Source organism: Erinaceus europaeus, chromosome 23 (genome assembly GCF_950295315.1).
Source record: "Erinaceus europaeus chromosome 23, mEriEur2.1, whole genome shotgun sequence".
Taxonomy (NCBI): Eukaryota; Metazoa; Chordata; class Mammalia; order Eulipotyphla; family Erinaceidae; genus Erinaceus; species Erinaceus europaeus.
This window is the reverse complement of record NC_080184.1, coordinates 1,047,467-1,074,863: the sequence shown is the minus strand read 5'-3', so window position 1 is coordinate 1,074,863 and position 27,397 is coordinate 1,047,467. Positions and strand designations below refer to the sequence as shown.

Sequence of the window (27,397 nt, the reverse complement as noted above, 5' to 3'; positions counted from 1 at the left end):
AAATTAACTGGCCCCAGAATATGTGTAAGTAAAATAAAAATCCTTGAGGTGCAATGAGGGCACAGGCTGTGCTGCACCCGGTTACGCACACACATCACAGTGCACAAGGACCTGGGTTCAAGCCCCCACTCCCCACCTGCAGCGTGAAGCCTCTTGAATGGTGGAGCAGGGCTGCAGGTATCTGTGTCTCTTCCCCTCTGTCTTCCCTTCCCCTCTCAGATTCTGTCTCTATCAAATAATAAGCAAATAAACAGGGCGGGGTAGATAGCATAGTGGCTATGCAAATAGACTCTCCAGCCTGAAGTTCCAAAGTCCCAGGTTCAATGCCCACCATAAAACACTGAGTAGGGCTCTGGGGAAAGAAAAAAAAAAAAAAAAAACCTCAATTAAAATAAATAAAAAACAACAAGGGCTACAAAAGAGAATAAATAAATAAATATTTAAATTAAATAAATAGTAGAAAGAGTGTCTGTGCATTTGTGTAATAAAAAAAAAGTGCAGCTGGAGAGACATCAGGATGGTTCTGCAAAAAGACCCTCCTGCCTGAGGCTCTGAGGTCCCAAGTTCAAGCCCCAGCACTGCCAACAGCCAGAGCTGAGAAGGGCTGGGTTGTCTCTGTCTCCTGGCTATGTGTCTGTATCTCTCTCATGAAAATATATATAAAAAAAAAGGGGGGGTAGAACAGGGCCTGAGGGAGAGATAGCGCTTTCATCCCAGAGGCTGCGGACGACGGGCAGGACTTGGGGGGCCGGGGCTGGGGCGTATCTGGAGCCCCGGCCTGAAGCGGCACTGCTTCTATGCAGACGAGCAGTGCGCTGGGGCCAGGGGGCTTCTTGTCCTGGCTGACCTTGCCAGCCAGCCCCTGACCACTATGCAAGTGAGCCGGGCGGTAGTCCCGCTGAAGCCTGGCTCGGGGCGGCAGGCAGGCTGGGAGCCCGCCCAGGCAGGGGAGCCTCGCCGCCTGGCTGCTTTCCAAGTCAAAAGAGGGGTGCGGCAGGCAGGCACCCGTGTGCCCGGCCAGACTCTGCGGGCAGCCTGAGCTCTCTTACCAAGGCGACTTCCTGGGCTGGGGGGCGGTGACCCCGGCAGACCCTGCAGCCGGCAGCTGGGCCTGGAGCAAACGGAGTCTCAGGAGACCACCGCAGCCCTGTGCCGCTGCTCTGGAAGCTTCTCCTCTGCTCCTGGGCGGCGGGGCTCAAACCTGGGGCCTTGAGGGGTGGGAGGTAGCTCAGCAGTGGGTGGACGTGTTTTTCCACATGTGAGGTCCCGGGTTTGAGCCCGGGCACCACAGGAGAGTGCCAGGAGTTGTTCAGGGAAGCTCCAGGGTGCTGGAGGGTTCTGCTCTTGCTTTTCCCTTTTTTCCCTAACTTACAAAAAAATTATTATTATTTATTTTCCCTTTTGTTGCCCTGTTTTATTGTTGTTGTGGTTATTATAGTAATTGTTGATGCCGTCGTTGTTGGATAGGAGAGAGAGAAATGGAGGGAGGAGGGGAAGACAGAGAGGGGGAGAGACAGACAGACACCTGCAGACCTGCTTCACCGCCTGGGAAGCGACTCCCCAGCAGGTGGGGGGCCGGGGGCTCGAACCAGGATCCTTATGCCGGTCCTTGCGCTTTGCGCCACGTGTGCTTAACCCACTGCACTATCGCCCGACTCCCTTTTTTCCTAATTTAAAAAAAAATTATCTCTACCTATTTCTTGGATAGACACAGCCAGAATTTGTGGTCCAGGAGGTGGCACAGTGCATAAAGTACTGATTGGACTCCCAAGCAGGAGGTCCTGCGTTCAGTCCCTGGCAGCACATGGCCCACAGTGATGTCTGGTCTCTCTCTCTCTCCCTCTCCTAGCTTTTTCATTAATGAATTAATAAAATCTTAAATAAAAAAAAGGGAGAGAGACAGAGAGACCCCTGCAGCCCTGCCTCACCACTCACTAAGCTTTCCCCCACAGGTGGGGTCTGGGGGCTCGAACCCGGGTCCTTATGCACTGTAACAGGTGCGCTCATTGAGGTGTGCCATCACCTTCCCTCCCCCACAGCGACATACATCGTTTTTATTATTTTAGTTAGCTAGTTTGTTCCCCAAGAGCCTTGCAGAGCTCTGGCTGATGGTGGTGCGGGGCTTGAAACTGGGACTTTGGTCCTCAGGCAGAAGGTCTTTGCAAGACCACAATGCTGTCTATCCTCCGCCCCGTCTATTTTTTTTTAATTTATTTATTCATGAGAAAGATAGGAGAGAGAGAGAGAGCGGGAGAGAGAGAGAGAGAGAGAACCAGGCATCACTCTGGTCCATGTGCTGCCGGGGACTGAACTCAGGACCTCATGCTTGAGAGTCCAGTGCCTTAGCCACTGCACCACCTCCTGGACCCCCTTTTTTTAAGGGGAAATAAGGTGCTCTGGCTGTTAGAATGTTTCTTTGAATCCACAGCTATTTTTTACATTTATTTCTTTGCTGTCAGGGGCCGCAGGACTGCACCCAAGGGGACTATACCCCTTGGCCCCGGGTGAGAGACAGGGTGGGGCGCTCCCCACGCCATGGCCCCCAGCTCCAGAGGGCTTCACAGGTTCGAACCTGGCGCTGCTGGCGCACAGTGGCCGGCGGTCCTTGGGCCTCAGTTTCCCCCTCTGTCAAATGGGGCTGAGGCCTCGGGTCTGTGTCCCAGGCAGGGTGGGGGGCTGGGGGGTCGGGCGCGGGCAGGGGCGGCCAAGGGCCTTGGGGTGCGGACTCCGCCCGCAGACCGCCCTGTGGTTGATGCCACGGCCTCCCGACGCTCACAGCAGGTTGATCTCGTCCAGGTAGCGCGCCAGCACCGAGTCCCGCACGTCCTTGAACACCTTGCGGATGTTGTGCGTGTCGGTGGCGCACGTGTAGTGGCTGAAGAGGCGGCGGGAGCGCGCGCCCCTGGGGGTCCCGTCCGCGCCGTCGGCGCTGCTGGCGTACAGGCCGGTGTACATGTCGCGGATGAAGCCCTTGGCCGCCTCGGCGTCCTGCTTCGGGCCTGGGGGGAGGGGGCGGTCAGGCGGGGGGGGGGGGGGGGGGGGGCGGCGGCTCTCGGCACCCAGGGGCGCTCTGCGGGCCGCCGCCCCGGGAAGATAAGCCACCCGGGGCGCGGGAGCCCTGGGACTCCAGGCGGTGGGGGGCTAAGGGACCCTGGAGGGGCTGGGGGCGCTGGGAGGGGCGCCGGAGGGCCTGAGGGAACTCAGGGGAGGGACTGGGGGCGCTGGGGGGGCTGAAGGGGCTGGGGGCGCTCAGGGTAGGCGCTGGAGGGGCTGGGGGGCTGGGGGCTCAGGGGAGGGGCTGGGGGCTCAGCGGAGGGGCTAGGGGCTCAGGGGAGGGTCTGGAGGGGCTGAGGGCTCAGGGGAGGGGCTGGGGGGCTAGGGGCTCAGGGGAGGGGCTGGGGGCTCAGGGGAGGGGCTGGGGGGCTGGGGGTGCTCAGGGGAGGGGCTGAGGGCTCAGGGGGGGCTGGGGGGCTTGGGGTGCTCAGGGGAGGGTCTGGAGGGGCTGAGGGCTCAGGGGAGGGGCTGGGGGCTCAGGGGAGGGGCTGGGGGGCTGGGGGTGCTCAGGGGAGGGTTTGGAGGGGCTGGGGGCTCAAGGGAGGGGCTGGGGGCTCAGGGGAGGGGCTGGGGGGCTGGGGGCTCAGGGGAGGGTCTTGAGGGGCTGGGGGCTCAGGGGAGGGGCTGGGGGGCTGGGGGCACTCAGGGATGGAGCAGGGGTGTCAGAGTGTCTCCCCCCTATACTGAATGGGAGATATTGACAGCTTAGCAGGGAGAGTCCCTGGGTTCTAGTCCTGCTGCTTGGGCTCCTTGACTCCCAACAGGAAATGAAGTAAATCGTACAATAAAGGGCAGGACCAGGCGGCAGGCCGCCCGAGTCACAGTGCACAAGGACGCAGGTTCAAGCCCCGGTCCCCACCTGCAGGGAGGAAGCTTCCCGAGTGGTGAAGCAGGGCTGCCAGGGGTCTGTCTCTCCCTCTCTACCTCCCCCTCCTCTCTTTCTCTCTGTCCTGTCCAACAAAATGCAAAAGATGGCCTCCAGGAGCAGCCGGCCCCAAGCCCCGCGAGAACCCTGGAGGCAACATGAGGAAAAACCAAAAGACTAGGTAGGACATTGGTAGGGCAATGGCTTCAAGAACACGGAGGCCCTCGTGGTTGGTCCCTGGGGTCCCTGGCCTGAGGGCAGGGCCACTGTCGGGGGCAGCTGAGTTCTTCTGGGTGGAGTGGAGACGCGACTGTTGGGGGCTGCTTTCTGCTCACCCTGGAAGCTGGGGAAGTAGGTGGCCAGGTGGGACGTGGGGATCTTCTCCTCCAGGATGTCGGTTTTGTTGAGGAAGAGGATGACCGAGGTGTTCTTGAACCAGGGCAGCTCCAGGATGGTCCCAAACAAGGCCAGGCTCTCCTTCATCCGGTTCTGGGGGGGGACAGCTGGTCAGAGGCCCCTGATCGCGAGCCTGCCCCAGTGGACAGAGGGAGGTCTGGGGTGTACCCCTCCTGTCTGGGGGCCAACCCCATTCTGCGGCTGCGCGGGCAGGCGTGTAACGGCCAGTGACGTGCTCAAAGCCAGGCTCGCCGGCACTCTGCTTTCTGCCATCACTGAGGGGCACTGGCAGACAGAGACAGAAAGAGACAGAGGGAGAGAGGTGGCGCGACGGGTCACGGCATAGTGTGAAGCGCAGAGATCCCGGTGCGAGCTCCCAGCTCCCTGCCTGCAGGGGGGGTGATTCATAGTCAGTGAAGCAGGTCTGCAGGTGTCTGTCTCTTTCTCTCTGTCCTATCCAGTAAAAATAGCCCCAGTGATAATAACCCTGCATGCAAAAAACATGGGGGGAGCAATACAGCACCGAAACTTCCCCCAGTGCTGTGGGGGCTGGACTCAAACCTGGGTCATGCTCGGGGCAAAGCAGGCGCCCCCCACCCCCCCACCCTGTGAGCTGTCTCAAGGGCCCAAAGCTGGACCTCTGAAGTGTGACTTTTCGTGTTCAGGGAGGTGGTGCAGTGGTTAGAGCACTGGACTTGCAGGCATGAAGCAGGGAGCTTAATCCCTGGCCAGAGCTCAGGATGCTCTTCCTCACACTCTCACATGAAGTGATCAGTCTTTGCAAACTGACATTTTTGGGCAGGGAAGGCAGAATCAGGGTTCTGCAAAAGAGTCTCCTGCCTGAGGCTCTGAGGCCCCAGGTTCAATCCCCAGCACCACCAGCAGCACAGCTGAGCAGGGCTCTGGGGGAAACAAAGGAAAAAAGTAAAGCAGATAGAAAAGGTACCAATCTGGGGAGTCGGGCGGTAGGACAGCGGGTAAAGCGCACATGGCGCAAAGCGCAGGGACCGGCATAAGGATCCCAGTTCGAGCCCCCGGCTCCCCACCTCCAGCGGAGTCGCTTCACAGGCAATAAAGCAGGTCTGCAGGTGTCTGTCTTTCTCTCCCCCTCTCTGTCTTTCCCTCCTCTCTCCATTTCTCTCTGTCCTATCCAATAACGATGACATCAATAACAACAACAATAATAACTACAACAGTAAAACAACAAGGGCAACAAAAGGGAATAAATAAATCAAATAAATATACATATATATATATATAGTACCAATTTGACTTCAGGTCTTTGTGGAGACAACTCCCAGGGAAAGGCCTCTGCCTTTCCAGCCACATGGGCAGAGCAGTGAGTCGACAAGGGCCACCCCGAAGCCCTGGGGTCCCAGCCTCCTCCAGCCCTTCAGGCCCAGACACCCCCCCAGGCCTTGGGATGGCCCCGGTGGCCTCCAGAGCCCGGGGAGAACAAGTCCCCAGTGTGTGGCTCCTTTGTCACCGTGGCCCCAGCAAACCAGGCATCGTGGGTGGCCGGGTCCCATCAAGTGCTGTGTCAGTGGCCTCAAAACCACCCCGTCTGCTTGCCGCTGCCCCCCCATATTGGTTTATATGTGAGAGAGGAGTAGGAACAGAGCATTTCAGAGACAGGGAGACGAGAGATGAGAGACGAGAGACGGAGGCCGCACCTCCTGGTTGTTCTCCTCCAGGCACTGGTCATACTCGCTGAGCGAGGCCAGGTAGATCAGGGCGATGACGTTCTCAAAGCAGTGGATCCACTTCTTCCGCTCCGACTTCTGTCCCCCCACGTCCACGATCCTGGGGGAAGGTGTCTCAGAGTCAGGGTCCCTGCACCCCCATCTCAACAGCAGAGACTGGGGCCCGCCCCCCACCCACACCCACCCACCCAGGTTCCCGCGAGCCCTGCACTGGACCATAACCACTCAAGTCACGTGAGGAAACCCAGGCTCCGGCAGAGAGGGTGGGCTCGGGGGGTGGGCCCCCGGCCACGAGACATCGCTGCCCACGGGCCAACTCCCAGACAGCCCTCCCCTGTCCATCTACCATCCATCATCCACCCGTCTCCCTAATGCCATATATCAATCCATCTGTCCGTCCATCCAATCCACCCCCACCCCTCCAGCCCAACCCCCAACACAGCCTCCCTCCGTCCTGTCTGTCCGTCTGTCCACCCGGCTCCAGGATGCACTCGAGGTCCCCATTTCAAGTGGGGAAAGTGACAGGCCAGACGCCCTGGAGCCTTGGAAGCTCTCCCGCTCAGAGACAGGTGCCACTGGAAGGGGGCGAGCCCAGCACAGGTCGCCCGACCCCTCCTCCCACAACAAAAGGCCGGCCCCGCCCATCAGGCTTCCTGTTGTCTCTGTAGAAATGTGGGTCACACTGAGGTTCCCGGCAGAGGACGGCGGGGATGGGGGGCAGCACGTCTTGGGGCGTTTCCTCGGCCCTTGCACTCAGGGCTCCCCACCTGCTCCCACACAGCTGCCCACCAGCCCTCAGCTCAGCCATCCGACCACCCGGCCTCTACATGTGCCCACACCATTGTCAGCTGACCTCCCTGTCCGTGCACTCAGCCGCACACACCCACCCAGCCATTCACCCTTTCGCTCACTCACTCACTCACTCACTCTTCCGACAACCCATTTATCCGCAGACCTGGCCATCCACTCTCCACCCACCCACGCACACACCATCCATCCTCATGCGGCTCCTCTCGTGGGCTGGCATCGTGAACAGCCCCCACAAACAGCCAATACCAGTGTCCCCGCTTGGAGGCCTCCCCTCTGGAAAAGGCTGGGTCAAGGCCTCCTGTCTGGCCCCGCCCCCTACGGCGGGCGGGTCTTCTGCCCCCTAAGCCCCGCCCCTGAGCTCCAGACCCCACCCCTAGCCACAGGATAGTCTAGCCCCAGGCCCCGCCCCTCCCAGGTACCCCCCGCCCCCACCGCGGGCTGGTCTTCCGCCCCTCTAGGCCCCGCCCCCTCACGTCAGGCCCCGCCCCCACCGCGGGCTGGTCTTCCGCCCCTCTAGGCCCCGCCCCCGCACGTCAGGCCCCGCCCCCACCGCGGGCTGGTCTTCCGCCCCTCTAGGCCCCGCCCCCGCACGTCAGGCCCCGCCCCCACCGCGGGCTGGTCTTCCGCCCCTCTAGGCCCCGCCCCCACCGCGGGCTGGTCTTCCGCTCCTCTAGGCCCCGCCCCCGCACGTCAGGCCCCGCCCCCACCGCGGGCTGGTCTTCCGCCCCTCTAGGCCCCGCCCCCGTACGTCAGGCCCCGCCCCCACCGCGGGCTGGTCTTCTGCCCCTCTAGGCCCCGCCCCCCACCGCGGGTTGGTCTTCCGCCCCTCTAGGCCCCGCCCCCGCACGTCAGGCCCCGCCCCCACCACGGGCTGGTCTTCCGCCCCTCTAGGCCCCGCCCCCGTACGTCAGGCCCCGCCCCCACCGCGGGCTGGTCTTCTGCTCCTCTAGGCCCCGCCCCCCACCGCGGGTTGGTCTTCCGCCCCTCTAGGCCCCGCCCCCGCACGTCAGGCCCCGCCCCCACCGCGGGCTGGTCTTCCGCTCCTCTAGGCCCCGCCCCCGCAGTCAGGCCCCGCCCCCACCGCGGGCTGGTCTTCTGCCCCTCTAGGCCCCGCCCCTCACCGCGGGCTGGTCTTCCGCCCCTATAGGCCCCGCCCCCACCGCGGGCTGGTCTTCCGCCCCCTAGGCCCCGCCCCCGCACGTCAGGCCCCGCCCTCACCGCAGGTTGGTCTTCTGCACCGAGAAGCAGTACTCGTTGATGCCGGTGGTAGGCATGCGGCTGCGCAACACGTCCTGGGCGCTGGGCACGTAGCCGTCCTCCGTGATGCGCTCGAGCTGCGACAGGTAGCTGCGAGGGACGCCGCGTCAGGGGCCCCCGGCGGGGATGGTGGGCAGCCCCTGCACCGGATGCCCGGTGTCCAGTGGGGGTCGGTAGGGGCCCCAAACACGGTCATCCTGGGACAGGCTCGCTCCAGGGACACCCCTGGGACAGATCCCCTGGGGACCGTGACACCTCAGAGATGGTGATGTCACCCAGAGAGGATGACACCCCGGGGACGATGCCACCCTACGGATGATGTCGCCCCGGGGACGATGACACCCCCTGGGGTCGATGACACCTCGGGGACCATGACACCCCGTGGACCATGACACCCCAGGGACGATGTCACCCTAGGGACCATGACACGCCGGGGACCATGTCACTCGGGGGGAGAGCATCCCCTGGTAGCAGTCAGCCCGGCAGGATCATGGCTGCAGGGGCCCTGTCGCCCGGGGCCGTCCCTCAGCCTGTCCCCTTCAGCACAGCCTCCCGCCGCCCCCACTGCCATTCACACTCACTACAGAGCCGAGTCGAGCAGGTGGAACTCACGGCGCCGCTCGTAACAGGCCCGCACACCCGCGTCCCTCCACAGCCACTGCATGGCCACCGCTTGCCGCTTCTCAAACGTGGTCACCTTGTAGGGGTCCTGGCTCAGGACCAGGCTGGCGTAGTGCTGGGGGACACGGCTGTCAGCCCCGCCACCCCCCACGGCCCCTCTCCCCAGACACGCCTCCCACCCCGGTCTGGCTTCCCGGGGCTGCCCCTCCCAACCCCGTGGCTGTCTCCACTCTCGTTAGAAAGAAATTAAAATATTTAAAGGATAGAACTGAAGTAAGAAAAGAAGGCCGTGGCTACAACGGGATGGTTCTGAGAACAGACTCTCCAGCCTGAGGCTCTGAGGCCCCCAGTTCAACCCCCAGCACCACCAGCAGCCAGAGCTCAGCAAGGCTCTGGTGGGAAATGAAATAAGATTAAATTAAAATATTCGTTCTTGGGGAGTCGGGCTGTAGCACAGCGGGTTAAGCGCAGGTGGCGCAAAGCGCAAGGACCGGCATAAGGATCCCGGTTCGAACCCTGGCTCCCCACCTGCAGGGGAGTCACTTCACAGGCGGTGAAGCAGGTCTGCAGGTGTCTGTCTTTCTCTCCTCCTCTGTCTTCCCCTCCTCTCTCCATTTCTCTCTGTCCTATCCTACAACGACAACAACAATAATAACTACAACAATAAAACAACAAGGGCAACAAAAGGGAATAAATAAAATATTTTAAAAAATTTAAAAAAAATATTCGTTCTTTTTTTTTGTTTGTTTCTGTCCCACCGCTCATAAAGTTCCCCCCTGCAGGTGGTGGGGGCTTGAACCAGGCCCCTTGTGCACGGGAACAGGTGCGCTCACGCAGCCACGTGTGTCTCCACCCAGCCCCCAGGGTGTCGCTGAGGCTCGATACCAGCACTATGAATCCACTGCTCCTGTGGCCGCTTCTTCCATTTTACTGGACAGGACAGAGAAATTGAAAGAGGAGGGGAGATAGAGAGGGAGAGAGACAGAGACACCTGCAGTCCTGCTTCCTTCTGCAGGTGGGGAGCCGGGGCTCGAACCCAGATCTTTGTGCAGGTCCCTGTGCTTTGTACTATGTGCACTTAACTGGGTGCCCCCCTCCATTTTTTAAGATATGTTTTATTTACTTATTTTAATGAGAGAGACAGAGACCAGAGCCCTGCGGATCACCCTCCATCACCCTCCGGCTGATGGTGGTGCTGGGGATTGAACCCACCCGGGCAGGAGAGACTTTGCAGAACCACTGTGCCGTCTCTCCAGCCTATTACTGCTACTGTTGTCATTGCTGTTGTTCTGCCCAGAGCCCTGGCTGAGGGGGCCGCACCTGGCTGTCGGGCCGCGCGAAGGCGATGTCCAGGCCGCGCATGGCCTCGAGCAGCGTGTGCATGCTCAGGAACACGTTCTGGAAGACCAGCGGCCGGAAGCCGCGGCGCTCGTCCTCCGAGTAGCCCGCGCCGTGGATGATGCGCATCTGCTTGATGAATGTGCTCTTGCCGCTCTCACCGGTGCCTGGGGGCGGGGCGGGGGGGACACGGGGTCAGCCGCCCGCCCCGGAGGCTGCAGGTGCCCCAGGCCCGCTGGCCAGACCCCAGGGAGCCCCCGAAGTGGGTGGGGCTGAGGCGGGGTGGGGCGGCCCCTCGCACACTTCCCAGGGCCCCACAGTTCTGACCCTGGGTCTGCCCATGGCTTCCCTTCTGTGTTTATTCATTGTCCTGTCCTGACCTATTTCTATTCCATATCCCATCCCATCCCATCCCATTTTAGTCTATTCTATTCCACCCTATTCTATCCTATTCCATCCCATCCCATCCCATCCCACTCTATCCTATTCCATCCTATTCTACTCTATTCTGTTCCATTCCATCCTATCCTATCCCATCCCACTCTATTCTATTCTTTTTTATTTTTTAATTTATTTTTTATTTAAGAAAGGATAAATTAACAAATCCATAGGGTAGGAGGGGTACAACTCCACACAATTCCCACCACCCTATCTCCATATCCCATCCCCTCCCCTGATAGCTTTCCCATTCTCTATCCCTCTGGGAGCATGGACCCAGGGTCGTTGTGGGTTGCAGAAGGTGGAAGGTCTGGCTTCTGTAATTGCTTCCCCTATTCTGTTCTATTCTATCCAATTTTTATTCTATTCTATTCCGTCCTATTCTTTTTAAATTTTATTATTTTTCCCGCTTTTGTTGCCCTTTTTATCGTCATTAGTGTTATTGTTGTTATTGCTGTCGTTGTTGTTGTATAGGACAGAGAGAAATCGAGAGAAAAGGGGAAGGCAGAGAGGGGGAGAAGGGGAAGACAGAGAGGGAGAAAGATAGACACCTGCAAACCTGCTTCATCGTCTGTGAAGCGAACCTCTTGCAGGTGGGGAGCCGGAGGTTCAAAGCAGAATCCTTATGCCTTTGTGCTTTGCACCATATGCGCTTAACCCGCTGTGCCACCGCCCAACTCCCAAATCTGTTCTATTCCACTCCATCCTTATTCTATTCTATTCCATTCTTTTTTTAAGATTTTATTTATTTATGAGAAAGATCCAGACATCACTCTGGCACATGTGCTGCCAGGGATCAAACTCGGGCCCTTATGCTTCAGAGTCCAAAGCTTTACCGCTGTGCCAAACCTCCCGGACCACTCTTTTTTGTTTCTTTTGCCTCCAGGGCTATTGCTGGGGCTCAGTGCCTGCACCAAGAATCCACTGCTCCTGGAGGCCATTTTTTGCCTTTTATTTATTTATTCCATTTTGTTGCCCTTGTTGTTTTATTGATGTAGTTATTGTTGTTGATGTCGTCATGGTTGGATAGGACAAAGAGAAATGGAAAGAGATGGGGAAGACAGAGGGGGTAGAGAAAGAGAAACACCTGCAGACTTGCTTCACCGCCTGTGAAGTGATCCCCCTGCAGGTGGGGTGTCTTTTCTCTTTTGTTGCCCTTGTTGTTTTATCCTTGTTGTGGTTATTCTATTCCATTCTAATTCTATTCTATCCCATTCCATCTCTATTTTTGTTTAAATATTTATTTCCTTTTTGTTGTTTTTATTGCTATTGTAATTAACGTCATCATTGTTGGATAGGACAGAGAGAAACGGAGAGAGGAGAGGGAGAAAGACAGACACCTGCAGACCTGCTTCACTGCTTGTTAAGTGACTCCCCTGCAGGTGGGGAGCCGGGGGCTCGAACTGGGATCCTCACACCAGTCCTTGCGCTTCGCGCCACATGTGCTTAACCCGCTGCGCTACCACCTGACTCCCTCCATCTCTATTCTAGCCTAATTCTATTCTATTCCATTCTAATTCTGTTCTATTTCATCCTAATTCTATTCCACTCCATTCAACTCTATCCTATCCTAGCCTACCCTACCCTATTTTCCCCAGAGCCCTGCTGAGCTGCTGCTGGGGATTGAACATGAGACCTCAGAGTCTCAGGCAGGAGAGCCTTTGTGGATAATCATTATCCAGTCTCCTAAGCGCTGTCTTCTTATTGATTTCCCAGAACTCTTTACATAGTAGGGTTTTCTTTTTCAACCAGAGCCCTGCTCAGCCCTGGCTGATGGCGGTGCTGGGGATTGTACCCAGGACCTTGGAGCCTCAGGCAGGAGAGCCTTTTGCTATTGATCCAGCCCTATTAGTAATAATGACTATGATAATCTAATAATGATTCTTATTATTGCCCTAGAGCACTGCTCACCCTGGCTGCTAGTGGTGCTAGGGACTGAACCCGGGGCTCAGTCTCAGGCAGGAGAATCTCTTTGCAGAACCACTGTGCTTTCTCTCCAGGCCTGTTATATTTTTTTTTATTAAGGATTCATTCTGCTTGTTCCAAAGCAGAGAGGTAAATGGAGAGAGAGAGAGGAAATGGCAGCCCCCAAACTTCCTTCCATGCGGCGGGGGCTGGGTTCAAACCCGCGTCCTGGTTCTTCATCGGAAGGAAGTGACTTCAGGCCTTTGGAGGTTTGTTGTTTTTGTTTTTTTAAATATTTGTTTTTTTCCTTTGTGCTGCCCTTGTTGTTTTATTGTTGTTGCAGTTATTATTGTTATTGATGTCATCGTTGTTGGACAGGACAGAGAGAAATGGAGAGAGGAGGGGAAGACAGAGAGGGGGAGAGAAAGACAGACACCTGCAGACCTGCTTCACCGCCTGGGAAGCGACTCCCCTGCAGGTGGGGAGCCGGGGGCTCGAACTGGGATCTTTCCGCAGGTCCTTGCGCTTTGCGCCACCTGCGCTTAACCCGCTGCGCCACCGCCCAGCTCCCCCTTTGGAGGTTTTTTACTCAGGAAAAGTGAAGGCACAGGAGGAGAGAGACGGAAACGGGCATGGGGACTTGCTTGCTTGCTCAGTCCCCAGGGGAGCGGGGGGGGGGGGGGGGGGTCAGTGCAGGCAGCGGCCCGGGAAGGGGTACCTCCCTCCCGGCAGGGCACCCACACACCAGCCCTGGATCAAGCGCCTGCCCCTAGAGCACCTGAGTCAGAGCACTTGTGGTCTGAGCTGGGGAACTCCCAGTCCCAGTCTGAGGCCGAGGCCGAGCCCAGTAAACAAAGGTTCCCCTTTGGGAAGGGCGGGAGGAGGGGGGCGCTCCCAGACCCAGAGGGACCCCTGGGCAGGGGCAGCTGGAACTGGGAGACCTGCCACAAGCGGGGGGGCTGGCGGTGGGGCTCAAGCCCTAGAGAGTCTGGGGCCGCAGGTCTGGGAGAACCCACTCACCACACACACACACACTCACCACACACACACACACTCACCACACACACACACTCTCACACTCACACACACTCACACACACACTCACACTCACCACACACAGACACACACACACACACTCACCACACACACACACTCACCACACACACACACTCTCACACTCACACACACTCACCACACACAGACACACACACACACACTCACCACACACAGACACACACACACTCACCACACACACACACTCTCACACTCACACACACTCACCACACACAGACACACACACACACACACTCACACACACACTCACCACACACACACACACTCACCACACACACACACACACTCTCACACTCACACACACTCACCACACACAGACACACACACACACACACACTCACCACACACACACTCACCACACACACACTCACCACACACACACTCACACACTCACCACACACACACACACACTCACCACACACACACACACTCACACTCACCATACACACACTCACACACACACATACTCACCACACACACACTCACCACACACACACTCACTCACACACACACACTCACACTCACCACACACACACACACTCACACACACTCACACACACTCACACACACACACACTCACACACACTCACACACACACACACTCACACACACACTCACCACACACACACACACACACTCACCACACACACACACTCACACTCACCACACACACACACACTCACACACACTCACACACTCACACACACACTCACACACACACACACACTCACACACTCACACACTCACACACACTCACACACACACTCACACACACACACACACACACTCACCACACACACACACTCACACACACACTCACACACACACACACTCACCACACACACACACACACACCACACACACACTCACCACACACACACACACACACTCACCACACACACTCACACACACACTCACACTCACTCACACACACACACTTACCACACACACTCACCACACACACTCACCACACACACACACTCACACACACACACTCACCACACACACACACACTCACACACACACACTCACACACACACTCACACACACACTCACACACACACACACTCACACACACTCACACACACACACACACACTCACACACTCACACACACACACACACACACTCACACACACACACACTCACACACACACACACACTCACACACACACACACACACACACTCACACACACACACACACACACACACACACACACACACACACATGCTCGAGGACCTGGGTTTGAGCCCCCGGGCATCACAAGGGAGCTTCGTGGGTGCTGGAGTGGGGCCGTCCTCTCTGTCCCTGTCTCTCAAAGGTTGAACAACACCACCGTCTACACCACCGTCTACACCATCACCACCGTCTACACCACCATCTACACCACCATCTACATCATCACCACCGTCTACACCACCATCTACACCATCACCACTGTCTACATCACCATCTATACCACCATCTACACCACTGTCTACACCACCGTCTATACCATCACCACCATCGTCTACACCACCATCTACACCACATCACCACCATCTACACCATCACCACCGTCTACACCACAGTCTACACCACCATCTACACCACATCACCACCATCTACACCATTGTCTACACCACCATCTACACCACATCACCACGTTCTACACCATCTACACCACCATCTAACCACTGTCTACACCACCACTACCGCCACCATCTACACCACATCACCACTGTCTACACCACCATCTAATCACTGTCTACACCATGGTCTATACCACCATCACCACCACCATTGTCTATACTGTCACCATGGCCACCTCCATCAGCATGGTCACTGTCTACACCACGTCACCCTCAGGGTCCTTCCCCATGGCGGGGCCAGGACAGGGACCCTCAGGCAGGGCAGGGCAGGGCAGGGCAGGGCACTCTCGCTCTCAGGGACACTGATCAGACACTGAACTGATTCTTCTGACCGCAGGGAAAGCTGGTGGCCATCCCAGGGACCTGCCACCATGGGCACTGCCCCCCAGAATACGTCAGGACTCCAAACCCCAGACGGGAAGTGCCAGCTTCCTCCTGGGACAGGGAGGAAAAGGGAGCCAACAGACGTGCGTGCCAAGGCCTGGGCACCATGGCCCCGGGCACCACCTCAGCCCCCGAGGGCACCTGCAGGGTCCTCACTCACAGGACAGCCATGGGGGGAGGGGGCCTGCAGGGTCCTCACTCACAGGACAGCTGGGGGGTGTGTGCAGGGTCCTCACTCACAGGACAGCTGGGGGTGTGTGCAGGGTCCTCACAGGACAGCTGGGGGGGGTGTACAGGGTCCTCACTCACAGGACAGCTGGGGGTGTGTGTGCAGGGTCCTCACTCACAGGCCAGCTGGGGGGGGTGTGCAGGGTCCTCACTCACAGGACAGCTGGGGGTGTGTGTGCAGGGTCCTCACTCACAGGACAGCTGGGGGTGTGTGCAGGGTCCTCACTCACAGGCCAGCTGGGGGTGTGTGTGCAGGGTCCTCACAGGACAGCTGGGGGGGGTGTACAGGGTCCTCACTCACAGGACAGCTGGGGGGGTGTGTGCAGGGTCCTCACAGCACAGCCCCGGGGGAGGGGGCCTGCAGGGTCTTCACAGGACAGCCCCGGGGGAGGGGATCTGCAGGGACCTCACTCAGGGCATGGCCCCGGGGATGGGACAGCCCTGGGGGTGGCGCAGCTCAGCACAGCTTTGGGCCCCAGGCCCAGCCTGTCACCTCTATGTGCCTCAGTTTCCCAATGGGACAGGAGAAGTACCTAGCCCCAGCACTGCAAGGACACGGCGAGCACATTCAAACAGTGTTCCGCCTGTCCATCTGTCCACCTTTCTCTGTCACTCTGAGGGTTCAGTGCCTGTCTGTCCAGAAGGGAGGGAGGGTGGAGGTGGCCCAGGGTCACCACCTACACGGCCCACCTCCCTCACTGGCCCCGGCCCTGGTTCTGGCAGGGGTGGGGACAGAGGTGCGGAGACAGTTCTGGTGTTGGGCCCTGCCTCACCCTCTCTGCTCCCTTCCTGCCTTCAGCAGTGCCGGTGCCACATTGGCGTGAGCAGCCTGATGGTGGAGGGGACCCCAGATTCCGAGGGGCTCCCTGGGGCACCCTGCCCCACTCCCCACCTCCGGCCGCTGGACCCCCTACCCCACACTCAGAGGACCCCAGGGGCGCCCGCAGCTCAGAGCCCTGGGGAGCGCGTGACCCACATGGCCGCGGATTTGGGGGCCACCCTCTGGGCACCCCGGAACCCGCCTGGACCCGCTCCTGGCAGCTGGAAACTCGGCTCCTGGGACAGGATGGTCGGTGGGTCCCGGGCTGCGGGGCGCGGGGTGCAGGGCGGCGACTCACCGAGCAGCAGTAGCTTGAGCTCCCCGCGGTCGCGCCGCTTCTGCTCCAGGAGGAGGCGGCTGATCTCCTGGTCGATCCTGACGGCCGCCTTCTCATCCTCCGTCAGGCACCATGGGCAGCAGCGGCCCGCCAGCGAGCGCGCCATGCGCCCCGACCCAGGCTCCCCGGGCTCCCTGCCCAGCCCGCAGCCGGCAGCCGGCAGCTGCGGGCCTGCCCGGACCCGGCCGTGGCCCCAGCCCGACAGGTCGGAGAGGGATGGGGTGCGGGAGGGAGGCGGGCGGCACCCAGACCTGCGTCTGCCTGGTGGCCTCCTTCCTCATTCTGGGCAAGGGGTGGGGCCCCTGCTCCCCAGCCAATGGGGACCGGGCCGCCCGCCCGCATGCAAATCTGGGGGCGCCACCAGCTTTGGGGTGCGCTTCCGCCCACCCCGCAGCCCTGCAGCCCCCCAGGCGCTGCCAGTCCCCCCCCCCCCAACCTCGAGGGGAAACTGAGGCACCAGGGCCAGGCCGCCTGGCCTGACTGCCACCCCCAGCCGGGCCCGGGGCCCATGCTCCCCAGGTGATCCCCTCAGAGGTCCCGAACCCACTCTGTCCCCGGGAAGGGAGAGAGACGTCCAGGGACCCCCATGGGCAGCCAAGGGGAGAGCAGGGGAGATGCAGGGCGGGGGCCCTGGACGGGCAGGGTCACCCTGAGTGGCACCCGGGACCAGAGGGACAGGTGGCTTTGGGAGCAGAACCCAGGGCCCCGGTGTGTGCCGGCAGCTCCAGGCTGGGTTAGGGCCGCCAGGCGTTCTGGACTCATTCACCCCGGGGGCACTGGGGGAGAGAGACAGAGAGAGGGTGCTGCTGGGGTGGGGGCCTGCCTCAGCCTGCGGTTTGGCACTGCTGATTCATAACCGACGGCAGATGGGGAATCTACCGGGGGCCCCCACGCTGGCCTGGTCATCCGGCCTGTGGGGCCACGCCGAGGGCGGTGCTTCCCTGGGGGCGCCTCTGGGGCTCCCTTCCCTTCTGCTGAAGCTGGGGGGCCCAGCTACCTGTTCCCAGACCCCCGCGTTCAAGTTCCTCAAATGGCAGCCGCTTCCTGCCCCCCCCACCCCCAACCCCGGCGAGCGGGCTCCCTGCCACGGCCAGGTCTGTTATGGGTGAGAGACACAGAGACAGAGAGACACACGCCAGCCCCACTGCTCATGAAGCTCCTGGTCCCACCAGGGGTGAACACATAGGCAAGTAAAAATAAGGGGCCAGGTGGCGGCGCACCTGTTACAGTGCACAAGGTCCCAGGTTCGAGCCCCCGGTCCCCACCTGCAGAGGGAAAGCTTCACAAGTGTTGGAGTAGAGCTGCAGGTGTCTCTCTCTCTCTCTCTCTCTCTCCCCCTCTCTCCCTCTCCCCTCTCAATGTCTGATGGTCTCTGTCAAATAATTAAAACATTTCTTAAAATATGTAAAAAAAAACAAAAAAAAACCCACACATGGCCAGGGAGGGAGCTCAGCGGGGAGAGTCATGACGTCCCAGGTTTGGCGCCCAGAATTCTGCCGCCCGCCTGCCCGCTCGCCTCCAAGATGGAAAGGAAACTGGGGGTCACGCGCATAAACAAAATTTTAAAAAAGGAAAAGATGGGGAGTCGGGCGGTAGCGCAGCGGGTTAAGCGCAGGTGGCGCAAAGCACAAGGACCGGCAGAAGGATCCCGGTTCGAGCCCCCGGCTCCCCACCTGCAGGGGAGTCGCTTCCCAGGCGGTGAAGCAGGTCTGCAGGTGTCTGTCTTTCTCTCCCCCTCTCTGTCTTCCCCTCCTCTCTCCATTTCTCTCTGTCCTATCCAACAATGACAACATCAATAACAACAACAGTAACAACAACAAAAACCAAGGGCAACAAAAGGGAAAGTAAATAAATATTTTTTAAAAAATCATAGGTTCAGTCTCCTTCACCATTAGAAGTCAGACCTGAGTAGAGCTCTGATTAAAAAAGAGAGGGAGGGAGTCTGGCAGTAGCATAGCGGGTTAAGTGCACGTGGCGCAAAGCGCAGGGACCAGCGTAAAGATCCCGGTTCGAGCCCCCGGCTCCCCACCTGCAGGGGCGTCGCTTCCCAGGCGGTGAAGCAGGTCTGCAGGTGTCTGTCTTTCTCTCCCCCTCTCTGTCTTCCCCTCCTCTCTCCATGTCTCTCTGTCCCATCCAACAACGACGACAACAATGATAACTACAACAATAAAACAAGGGCAACAAAAGGGAATAAATAAAATTAACATTAAAAAAAAAGGGAAAGAAGAATGGGGCAGCACAAGGGCTCTGCACACAGACTCTCCTGCCTGAGCCTCTGAGGTTCCGGGTTCAAGCCCCAGCACCACCATCAGCCAGAACTCAGCAGGGCTCCGTGGGGAAGAGAAAAAGAAGAAAGAGGAAGAAAGGAGAGAAACAGAAAGAGGCAGCGAAGGGCTCACAGCGCCTGGCTCGGCTCGGCTCGGCTCGGCAGGTACAAAGTCCCAGGAGGCCACGGGAGACACCGTGCGGCATTTACGAGCACTTCTGCCTTGCCCTGCTGGAGGGAAGCTGGGAAGAGGGGGGGAGGGAGAGGGGGAGAGGGGGAGAAGGGGAGAGGGGGGGAGGGAAAGGGGAGGGAGGGGGAAAGGAGGGAAGGGGGGAGAGGAGCAGAGAGGGAGGGAGAGGGAGGGAGGGAGAAAGAAGGAGGGAGAGGGGGATAAAGGAGAGGAGGGGAGAGGGAAAGATGGAGGGGGGAGAGGGAGAGAAAGAGAGAGGGAGAGAGAGAAAAGAGAGAGAAAGGGACCCTGAAGAGAGAGCTGGGCCCAGGCCCAGGCGCGGAGGCCACCAGAGGGCGCCCTGAAGCAGCCAGGCCCAGTCCCGTCCTCCCACCCAAGGAGCCCCAGAAAGTTGGCCTTTAACAACAGGACAAGGATTCCTCCTCGCCACCAGAACCGCCCAGAGGGAGAGCTGGGTTCCGACCAGCCCCTAGTCCCCCTCCTCCCTCTGCACTGAGGTCTCTGCCTCTCTGTCCCTACAAAAAGAAAACGAAACTTAAAAAGTCTAAAACAAAAAGGCCCCGCTCAGCTGTGGCTGCTGGCGGTGTTGGGGCTTGAACCCGGGACCTTGGAGCCTCTGGCAGGACAGGCTTTGGCAGAACCCCTCCCTGCGCTGGCTCCTGAGGCGACGGAAGAATTAAAGAAATGGGGGGGGGAGGGGAAGGGGGTTGGCACATCTGTTCCTGTGCACTAGGCCCTGGGTTCGAGGCCCCGACCCCCCGGTTTCTCGCCGTCAAGTCAGACTAAACATTTGAAGGGGGCTGACGGCAGGCCAGGAGGTCAGTGGGCGACCGGGGACAGGCAGGCGTGCGGAGCGGAGGGAGGTGCCAGCTAGGACAACTCCCCTCTCCCTCTCTGGCCGCTGAGACTAGTCGGGGGGGGGGGGCTCCCCACGAGGACTGTGCCCGGGGAGGGGTCATCTCCCAAGCTTCACCCCGTTTGCCGGAGACCAGACCTGGGTGCCCCCCAAGTCTCCCTGCCCCAGTCTGCACCCTGACCTTAAAGTCAAGGGCGGGTGGTAGGGCCAGTAGGGTGCCCCAAGGAAGGCACGATTCAGAGCCAGGGGGCCACAGCATTTAGGAATAAAATTTATTCTGATCCAAAACAGAGTCATTTCTGGAGAAAGGTAAGAAAAGTCGACTTGTGCCGGGCGACAGAGACGTAGGGCCCTCCCCTGGGGACCCCGCACCCCCACCCCAGGCCTCGCCCCCACAGCACGACATGAATCTTGAGTGACAAGAACCAGAAAACAAAAAAACACCTTTAAAGACCTGCAGCGGCGGCGGCGGCGGCGGGCGGGGTCTTCCGGACGCCCTGGCCAGCCCTCCCTCCGCGAGGCACGGTGCCGACATCCAGACTGCGGGGCGAGGCTGGGGTGCTTGGCGCTCTGCCACATCCCCGCTGGGGCGGGTGTAATACTGCGGGTGCCCCCCGGGATCCCACGCCGGGTCCCACAGGAGCCACCAAGCCGCCCTGGAGGACGGGGAGCCAGGGGCCCCAGGCCGGAGCACCGTGGCACTGACGGTCCGAGGGGTGGGGCGGCAGCCTGGCTCCCCATCTGTGCTGCCCCCCAGCAGCCACCTGGGGGGGGAGGGGGCCCTGCCCCCCACTGTGCAAAAAGGAAGGCTGAGGGCGGCGGGCACAGTAGTGTTGTCTACACTGTAGTTGGGGTCCTCACCCACTCCGCCGCCCTGGGCGGGAGTCCGCGTGGGAGGAGGTCCCCGCTCTGGCTCAGTGCTTGGCCTGGCCCAGAGGCCTTCCCGGAGGCGACGGCCCCCATGCCCTCTCGGCTGTGGGCAAAGCACCGCCTGTTCTGTGTCACCGTCACCCCCGCCCCCACCCCGAGGGAGACCCCTGAGAAAGCTGAGCCCGGTCACCCTGGGGGCACGAGTGAGGCCAGGGGTGTGGGGCGGCCAGTGTTCTTCCTCAAAGGCCAGAGCGAGGGCCCGCACCGCACCGCTCACACCAGGTTGTACTCCTTGAGGTTGAGCTGCAGGATGGTGTCCTTGACGGCGGCGAACACGAAGCGGATGTTCTCCGTGTCGGTGGCACAGGTGAAGTGCGAGTAGATGATCTTGTCGCTGTCGGGGTTCAGGTCCACAAACATCTTCAGGATGAACTCGCGGGCGGCCTGCGCGTCCCGAGGCGGGCCTGGGGCGGGCCGGGGGTTAGGGCGACCCGCAGGCTGAGGGCGAGGCAGCCGGTCACCCTGCTGGAGCCTCCCAACCCCTCCGAGCCCTCCAGGCCGGCCCGGAAGCTTCCGAGCCGCGGGCCTGGACTCGAGCCTCACCGTCGAACTCGGGGAAGTAGTCGACCAGGTGCGAGTAGAGGACCTTGTCCTCCAGCAGGTCTTTCTTGTTGAGGAAGAGGATGACGGACGAGCTCTGGAACCAGGGGTAGGTGACAATGGTGCGGAACAGCGCCTTGCTCTCCTCCATGCGGTTCTGGGGGGCGGGGCGAGTGTGGTGGGGGGTGTCAAGCGGGTTGGGGCTGGGACACCAGGCAGGGGGCGGGGACATCAGGCAGGGGCGGGGCCGGGCCTGGCGGGGGCGGGACATCAGGTGGGAGGCGGGGCCGGGCCTGGCGGGGGCGGGGGCATCAGGCAGGGGGCGGGGCATCAGGCAGGGGCGGGCCTGGCGGGGGCGGGGACATCAGGTGGGGGGCGGGGCCAGGCCTGGCGGGGGCGGGGACATCAGGCAGGGGGCAGGGGCATCAGGCAGGGGGCGGGGCCGGGCCTGGCGGGGGCGGGGACATCAGGCAGGGGCGGGCCTGGCGGGGGCAGGGGCATCAGGCAGGGGGCGGGGCTTCAGGCAGGGGGCGGGGACATCGGGTGGGGGCGGGGCCGGGCCTGTCGGGGGCGGGGCCGAGGGGCGTGGAGGCAGCCAGGGGCACCCACCTCACTGTCGGACTCCACCAGGACCTGGTCGTACTCGCTGAGGGCCACGAGAAACATGATGGACGTGACGTTCTCGAAGCAGTGGATCCACTTCCTGCGCTCGGAACGCTGCCCGCCCACGTCCACCATCCTGCGCCGGGCCGGGCGGTCAGGTCGTCCCGAGGCCCCCGCTGCCCACACCCTGCCAGCCGGAGCCCCCCCAAGTTTCTGGGCCCGAAGGCCGCAGGCGCCCGACCGACCTGAAGATGATGTTCTCCAGGTCGAAGGGGTACTCGATGATGCCGGTGGTCGGCACGCGCACGCGCAGCACGTCCTGCTGGGTGGGCAGGTAGCCGGCCGTGGCGATGCGGTCCACGTCGGTCAGGTAGCTGGGGGGAGGCCTGCTCAGCGGGCTCCGCGCCCCCCGCCCCGCGCCCGCCGCCCCGCACTCACTACTTGGCCGAGTCGGAGAGCTGGTACTCGCGCCGGCGGTCGTAGCACTCCTGCACGCCCGGGTCCGCCCACAGCGCCTTGATGGCGCTCACGTGGCGCGGCTCGAGCGCCGCCACCTTCTCCACGTCCACCTCGCGGATGAGCAGCGCGTGAGCCTGCCGGGCGGGGCGGGGCGGCGCCGGGAGGGGCGCGGGGCGCGGGGCGCGGGGTCAGGCCCAGCCCAGCCCAGGGAGGTCGGCCGGCGCCCCGCCCCGCCCCGCCCCGCCCGGCAGGCTCACCTGGCTGCGGGAGTCCTCGTAGGGGATCCTGAGCGCGTCCATGGCGCGCACCAGCGCCTGCGCCGCCGTCAGCACGTTGTGGTGCACCAGCCGCGCGAAGCCGCGCTTGTCCTCCTCCGAGTAGCCCGCGCCGTGGATGATGCGCATCTGCTTGATGAATGTGCTCTTGCCGCTCTCGCCCGCGCCTGGGGGGTCAGGGGTCAGGGGTCAGGGTCACCGGCTCCCTCCCCGCCTCACACCTTCACCTCCACGCCCTGACTCACTCACTCACTCACTCATTCACACACTCCTTCATTCTCTCGCTCACTCACTCATTTCCACTCATTCATTCCCACACACACTCATCCTTACACTCATTCATTCATTCATTCACTCACCCATTCCTTCACTCACTCACTACTCCCACACCCTCTTGCCCCATCACCCCTCCTTGACTCCCCTTTCCTCCCCTCCGCGCCCCACCCCACCCAGCAGCAATCACCAGAGGGAGAGAGACAAAACCAAACAAATAAAAAGCAGGGCTGGAGGCACATCCCGGAGGGAGGGCATGCGCTCCGAGCCCTGGGGACCCCTGGGCGGGGACCCTTCCTCTGCTCTGATCACTGGGGGCTCCGGGCAGCTCTGAGGTCCTGGTGCCTCTCCCCGTCTGCGACTCTCTGGGAGTCTCTCCCCCTGCAGAGAGCTGCGGGCGGGCGCGGGGTGCTGGGGGGCCGCACTTGGGTCTGCCTGGCCGGGGTTCCCGCAGAGCAAGACATAGAGACACTGGCGCTCACGAAGGCCCCACCGCTGGTGGTGGCCTGAACCCCTCACGGGTCGCCAGATCTGAACCCCAGGAATAAACAGCTGCGGAGGGGTCAGGTGCCAGAAGGGACACCTGCCACCGCAACCCCCCAAGCCCTGCGCACCAGCAGCCCCCATGGTCTGGGGACCCCTCCGGGGGCTCCTGACTGACGGCTGCCACCTGCCCAGGGGGGACGTGGCTAATTCTGGCGGCAGCCCGTCCCGGCCAGGCTCCCAGAAGCCGCAGTGGTAACCCGGGTCCTCCCCGTTTCTGAGATCAGAGGGGCCAACAGTGGGACCCGAGACCCCCAGGATGGACTGAACACTCGCTCTGCTGGGGGGGGGAGTAGCCAAAGGAAGTGGGGTCCGTCAGGAGCGAGGGTGACCACAGGCTGCTAGCCACCTGCTTCCCCACCAGCAGCCTCAAAGGGACAGCACCCCTCTGCCACCAGCCTGAGCTCCCGCCTCCAGGCCCAGGCACCTGACCCCACAGCCAGGGCACCGGGACCCACACCCAGGGCACAGGGACCCACACCCGGGGCACAGGGACCCACAGCCGGGTTACACAGACACACACCCGGGGCACACAGACACACACCAGGGGCACAGACACACACCAGGGACACACAGACACACACCAGGGACACACAGACACACACCAGAGGACACACAGACACACACCAGGGACACACAGACACACACCAGGGACACACAGACACACACCAGGGACACACAGACACACACCAGGGGACACACAGACACACACCAGGGACACACAGACACACACCAGGGGACACACAGACACAAACCAGGGACACACAGACACACACCAGGGGCACAGACACACACCAGGGGCACAGACACACACCAGGGGCACACAGACACACACCAGGGGACACACAGACACACACCAGGGGCACAGACACACACCAGGGGCACACAGACACACACCAGGGGACACACAGACACACACCAGGGGCACAGACACACACCAGGGGCACACAGACACACACCAGGGGACACACAGACACACACCAGGGACACACAGACACACACCAGGGGACACACAGACACACACCAGGGACACACAGACACACACCCGGGACACACAGACACACACCCAGGACACACACTCACACCCGGGGCAAAGGGACCCACACCCGGGGAACACAGACACACACCCAGGGCACAGACACACACCCGGGGCACACAGACACACACCCGGGACACACAGACACACACCCGGGGCACACAGACACACACCCGGGGCACACAGACACACACCCGGGGCGCACAGACACACACCCGGGGCACACAGACACACACCCGGGACACAAACTCACACCCGGGGCACAGGGACCCACACCCGGGGCGCACGGACGCACACCCGGGGCACACAGACACACACCCGGGGCACACAGACACACACCCGGGGCACACAGACACACACCCGGGGCACAGGGACCCACACCCGGGGCACACAGACACACACCCGGGGCACAGACACACACCTGGGACACACAGACACACACCCGGGGCGCACAGACACACACCCGGGGCGCACAGACACACACCCGGGACGCACAGACACACACCCGGGACGCACAGACACACACCCGGGGCACACAGACACACACCCAGGGCACAGACACACACCCGGGGCACAGACACACACCTGGGACACACAGACACACACCTGGGACACACAGACACACACCCGGGGCGCACAGACACACACCCGGGACACACAGACACACACCCGGGACGCACAGACACACACCCGGGGCACACAGACACACACCTGGGACACACAGACACACACCTGGGACGCACAGACACACACCCGGGGCGCACAGACACACACCCGGGACACAGACACACACCCGGGGCACAGACACACACCAGGGGCACAGACACACACCAGGGGCACACACACACCCGGGGCACACAGACACACACCCGGGGCACACAGACACACACCCGGGGCGCACAGACACACACCCGGGGCACAGGGACCCACACCCGGGGCACACAGACACACACCTGGGACACACAGACACACACCTGAGACACACAGACACACACCCGGGGCGCACAGACACACACCCGGGACACATCCTCACACCCGGGGCACAGGGACCCACACCCGGGGCGCACAGACACACGGCCGGGACACACAGACACACACCCCGCTACCCCGTCCTGCGCCCCATTAGCAGCTCAGCTCCGCACTGTCCCGCGTCCCGCGCCTTCTGCACCGCGTGCGTCCAGCCGCCTCTCTCCCCACCTTGCACCCGCTTCCCGCACCCCGTCTCACCTGCACCCTGCTCCTGCACCCCGTTCACTCGCACCCCATACCCGAACCAGGTTTCCTCACCCGCATCCCGTCCCCGCACCCCGCTCCTCACCCTCCGTCCCGTCCTCTCACCTGTTCCTGCACCCCGTCCCCGCATCCCATCCCGCATCGCACCCTCCGTCCCGTCCCCGCACCCCGTCACCCTAGCCGTTCCGCACCCGTCCCGTCCCCGCACTGTTCCCGCACCCTCCGTCCCGCACCCCGTCCCCACACCCTCCCTGTCGTCCTCTCACCTGTTCCTGCACCCCGTCCATGCATCCCATCCTGCATCCGCACCCTCTGTCCCGTCCCCGCGCCCGCACCAGCACCCCGGCCCGCACCGCCCCGGCCCGCGGGCGCGCTGACCGAGCAGCAGCAGCTTGAGCTCCCGCCGGGCGTCCCGCTTGTCGCGCCGCAGCTGCTTCTCGATCTCGGCGTTGATGCGCTTGGACTCCTTGAGCTCGTCGCTCAGGCAGCACGCCATCATGGCGGCCAGCGGCATGGCCCCGCCGCGCGAGGCCCGCTCCCCGCCGCCACGGCCGCCGCCGCTCCGGCCGCCGCCACAGCGCCCGGCCCGCGCGGACGGACGGGCGGCGCGGCCAATGGGAGCGCTCGGCGCGCGGGGGGCGGAGCCTCGGCGGCGGGGGCGGGCGGCGCGCGGACGGGCTGGCGGCGCGGCCAATGGGAGCGCTCGGCGCGCGGGGGGCGGAGCCTCGGCGGCGGGGGCGGGCGGCGCGCGGACGGAGGGGCGGCGCGGCCAATGGGGGCGCTCGGTGCGCGGCGGGGCGGGGCCTGGGGGGGCTGGCCGGGGCGCGGCCCATGGGGACGCGCGCTCGGCCGAGGGGGGCGGGGCGACGTCGCTGGGGGGCGGGGCGACGGTGGCGCCGACGTGGGAAGGGGGCCGCCGGGGCTTGTGGGAGCGTGGCGGACCGAGAGGGGAGGCCGGCTCGACTCCGCTCGGCTCTGATCGGCTTCGCTCGGGTTTGCTCGGGCCCGGCGGGAGAGGACCTCCCAGCTCCACCGAACACTCGCGGGGCCAGTGCTGCAGGCTAGCCCGAGCGGAAATGAGTCCTTCCTGCAGCCACTGCTGCAGTCAGCACCCATGCGGCGCCTGGTGCATGCCAGGGGGGTCAGGGCATCCATGCGGCGCCTGGTGCATGCCTGGGGTGTCGGGCATTCACGTGGCACGTGGTGCATGCCAGGGGGATAGGGCATCCATGCGGCGCCTGGTGCGTGTAGGAGAGGTCCAGGCATCCATGCTATATCTGCAGCCTGCCTGGGCCCCAGGTGCTAATCGCCTACTGTGTGCCAGTAACACG

General features: G+C 61.8%; 3 protein-coding genes across 3 annotated transcripts in view; all 3 read right to left on the bottom strand.

Moving 5' to 3' along the window:
- The window catches only part of NCLN (nicalin), a 109,346-nt gene that overhangs the window by 9,854 nt on the left and 72,095 nt on the right, over window positions 1-27,397 (bottom strand). The gene's annotated exons all lie outside the window — the stretch shown is intronic.
- Window positions 2,406-17,123, bottom strand: GNA15 (G protein subunit alpha 15). Its single transcript, XM_007524813.3, has 7 exons — window positions 16,824-17,123; window positions 10,027-10,211; window positions 8,667-8,821; window positions 8,047-8,175; window positions 5,989-6,118; window positions 4,255-4,408; window positions 2,406-2,999 (listed from the first exon to the last, which is right to left on the bottom strand). The coding sequence occupies exons 1-7, from the start codon at window positions 16,966-16,968 to the stop codon at window positions 2,773-2,775; spliced, it is 1,125 nt and encodes a 374-aa protein (XP_007524875.1). The 5' UTR covers window positions 16,969-17,123; the 3' UTR covers window positions 2,406-2,772.
- Window positions 20,430-26,665, bottom strand: GNA11 (G protein subunit alpha 11). Its single transcript, XM_007524812.3, has 7 exons — window positions 26,445-26,665; window positions 22,964-23,148; window positions 22,686-22,840; window positions 22,493-22,621; window positions 22,254-22,383; window positions 21,648-21,801; window positions 20,430-21,508 (listed from the first exon to the last, which is right to left on the bottom strand). The coding sequence occupies exons 1-7, from the start codon at window positions 26,578-26,580 to the stop codon at window positions 21,318-21,320; spliced, it is 1,080 nt and encodes a 359-aa protein (XP_007524874.1). The 5' UTR covers window positions 26,581-26,665; the 3' UTR covers window positions 20,430-21,317.

Coding starts and splice junctions, on each gene's coding strand:
- GNA11 (XM_007524812.3), bottom strand. CDS start 26,580: ATGCCGCTGGCCGCCATGATGGCGTGCTGCCTGAGCGACGAGCTCAAG. Junction 22,622..22,685: donor CTCTCCGACTCGGCCAAGTA/GTGAGTGCGGGG, acceptor GCCTCCCCCCAG/CTACCTGACCGACGTGGACC. Junction 22,384..22,492: donor CTGGAGAACATCATCTTCAG/GTCGGTCGGGCG, acceptor GGCCCGGCGCAG/GATGGTGGACGTGGGCGGGC.
- GNA15 (XM_007524813.3), bottom strand. CDS start 16,968: ATGGCGCGCTCGCTGGCGGGCCGCTGCTGCCCATGGTGCCTGACGGAG. Junction 10,212..16,823: donor GCTCAAGCTACTGCTGCTCG/GTGAGTCGCCGC, acceptor CCCCGCCCCCAG/GCACCGGTGAGAGCGGCAAG. Junction 8,822..10,026: donor TCGCGCGGCCCGACAGCCAG/GTGCGGCCCCCT, acceptor CGTGTCCCCCAG/CACTACGCCAGCCTGGTCCT.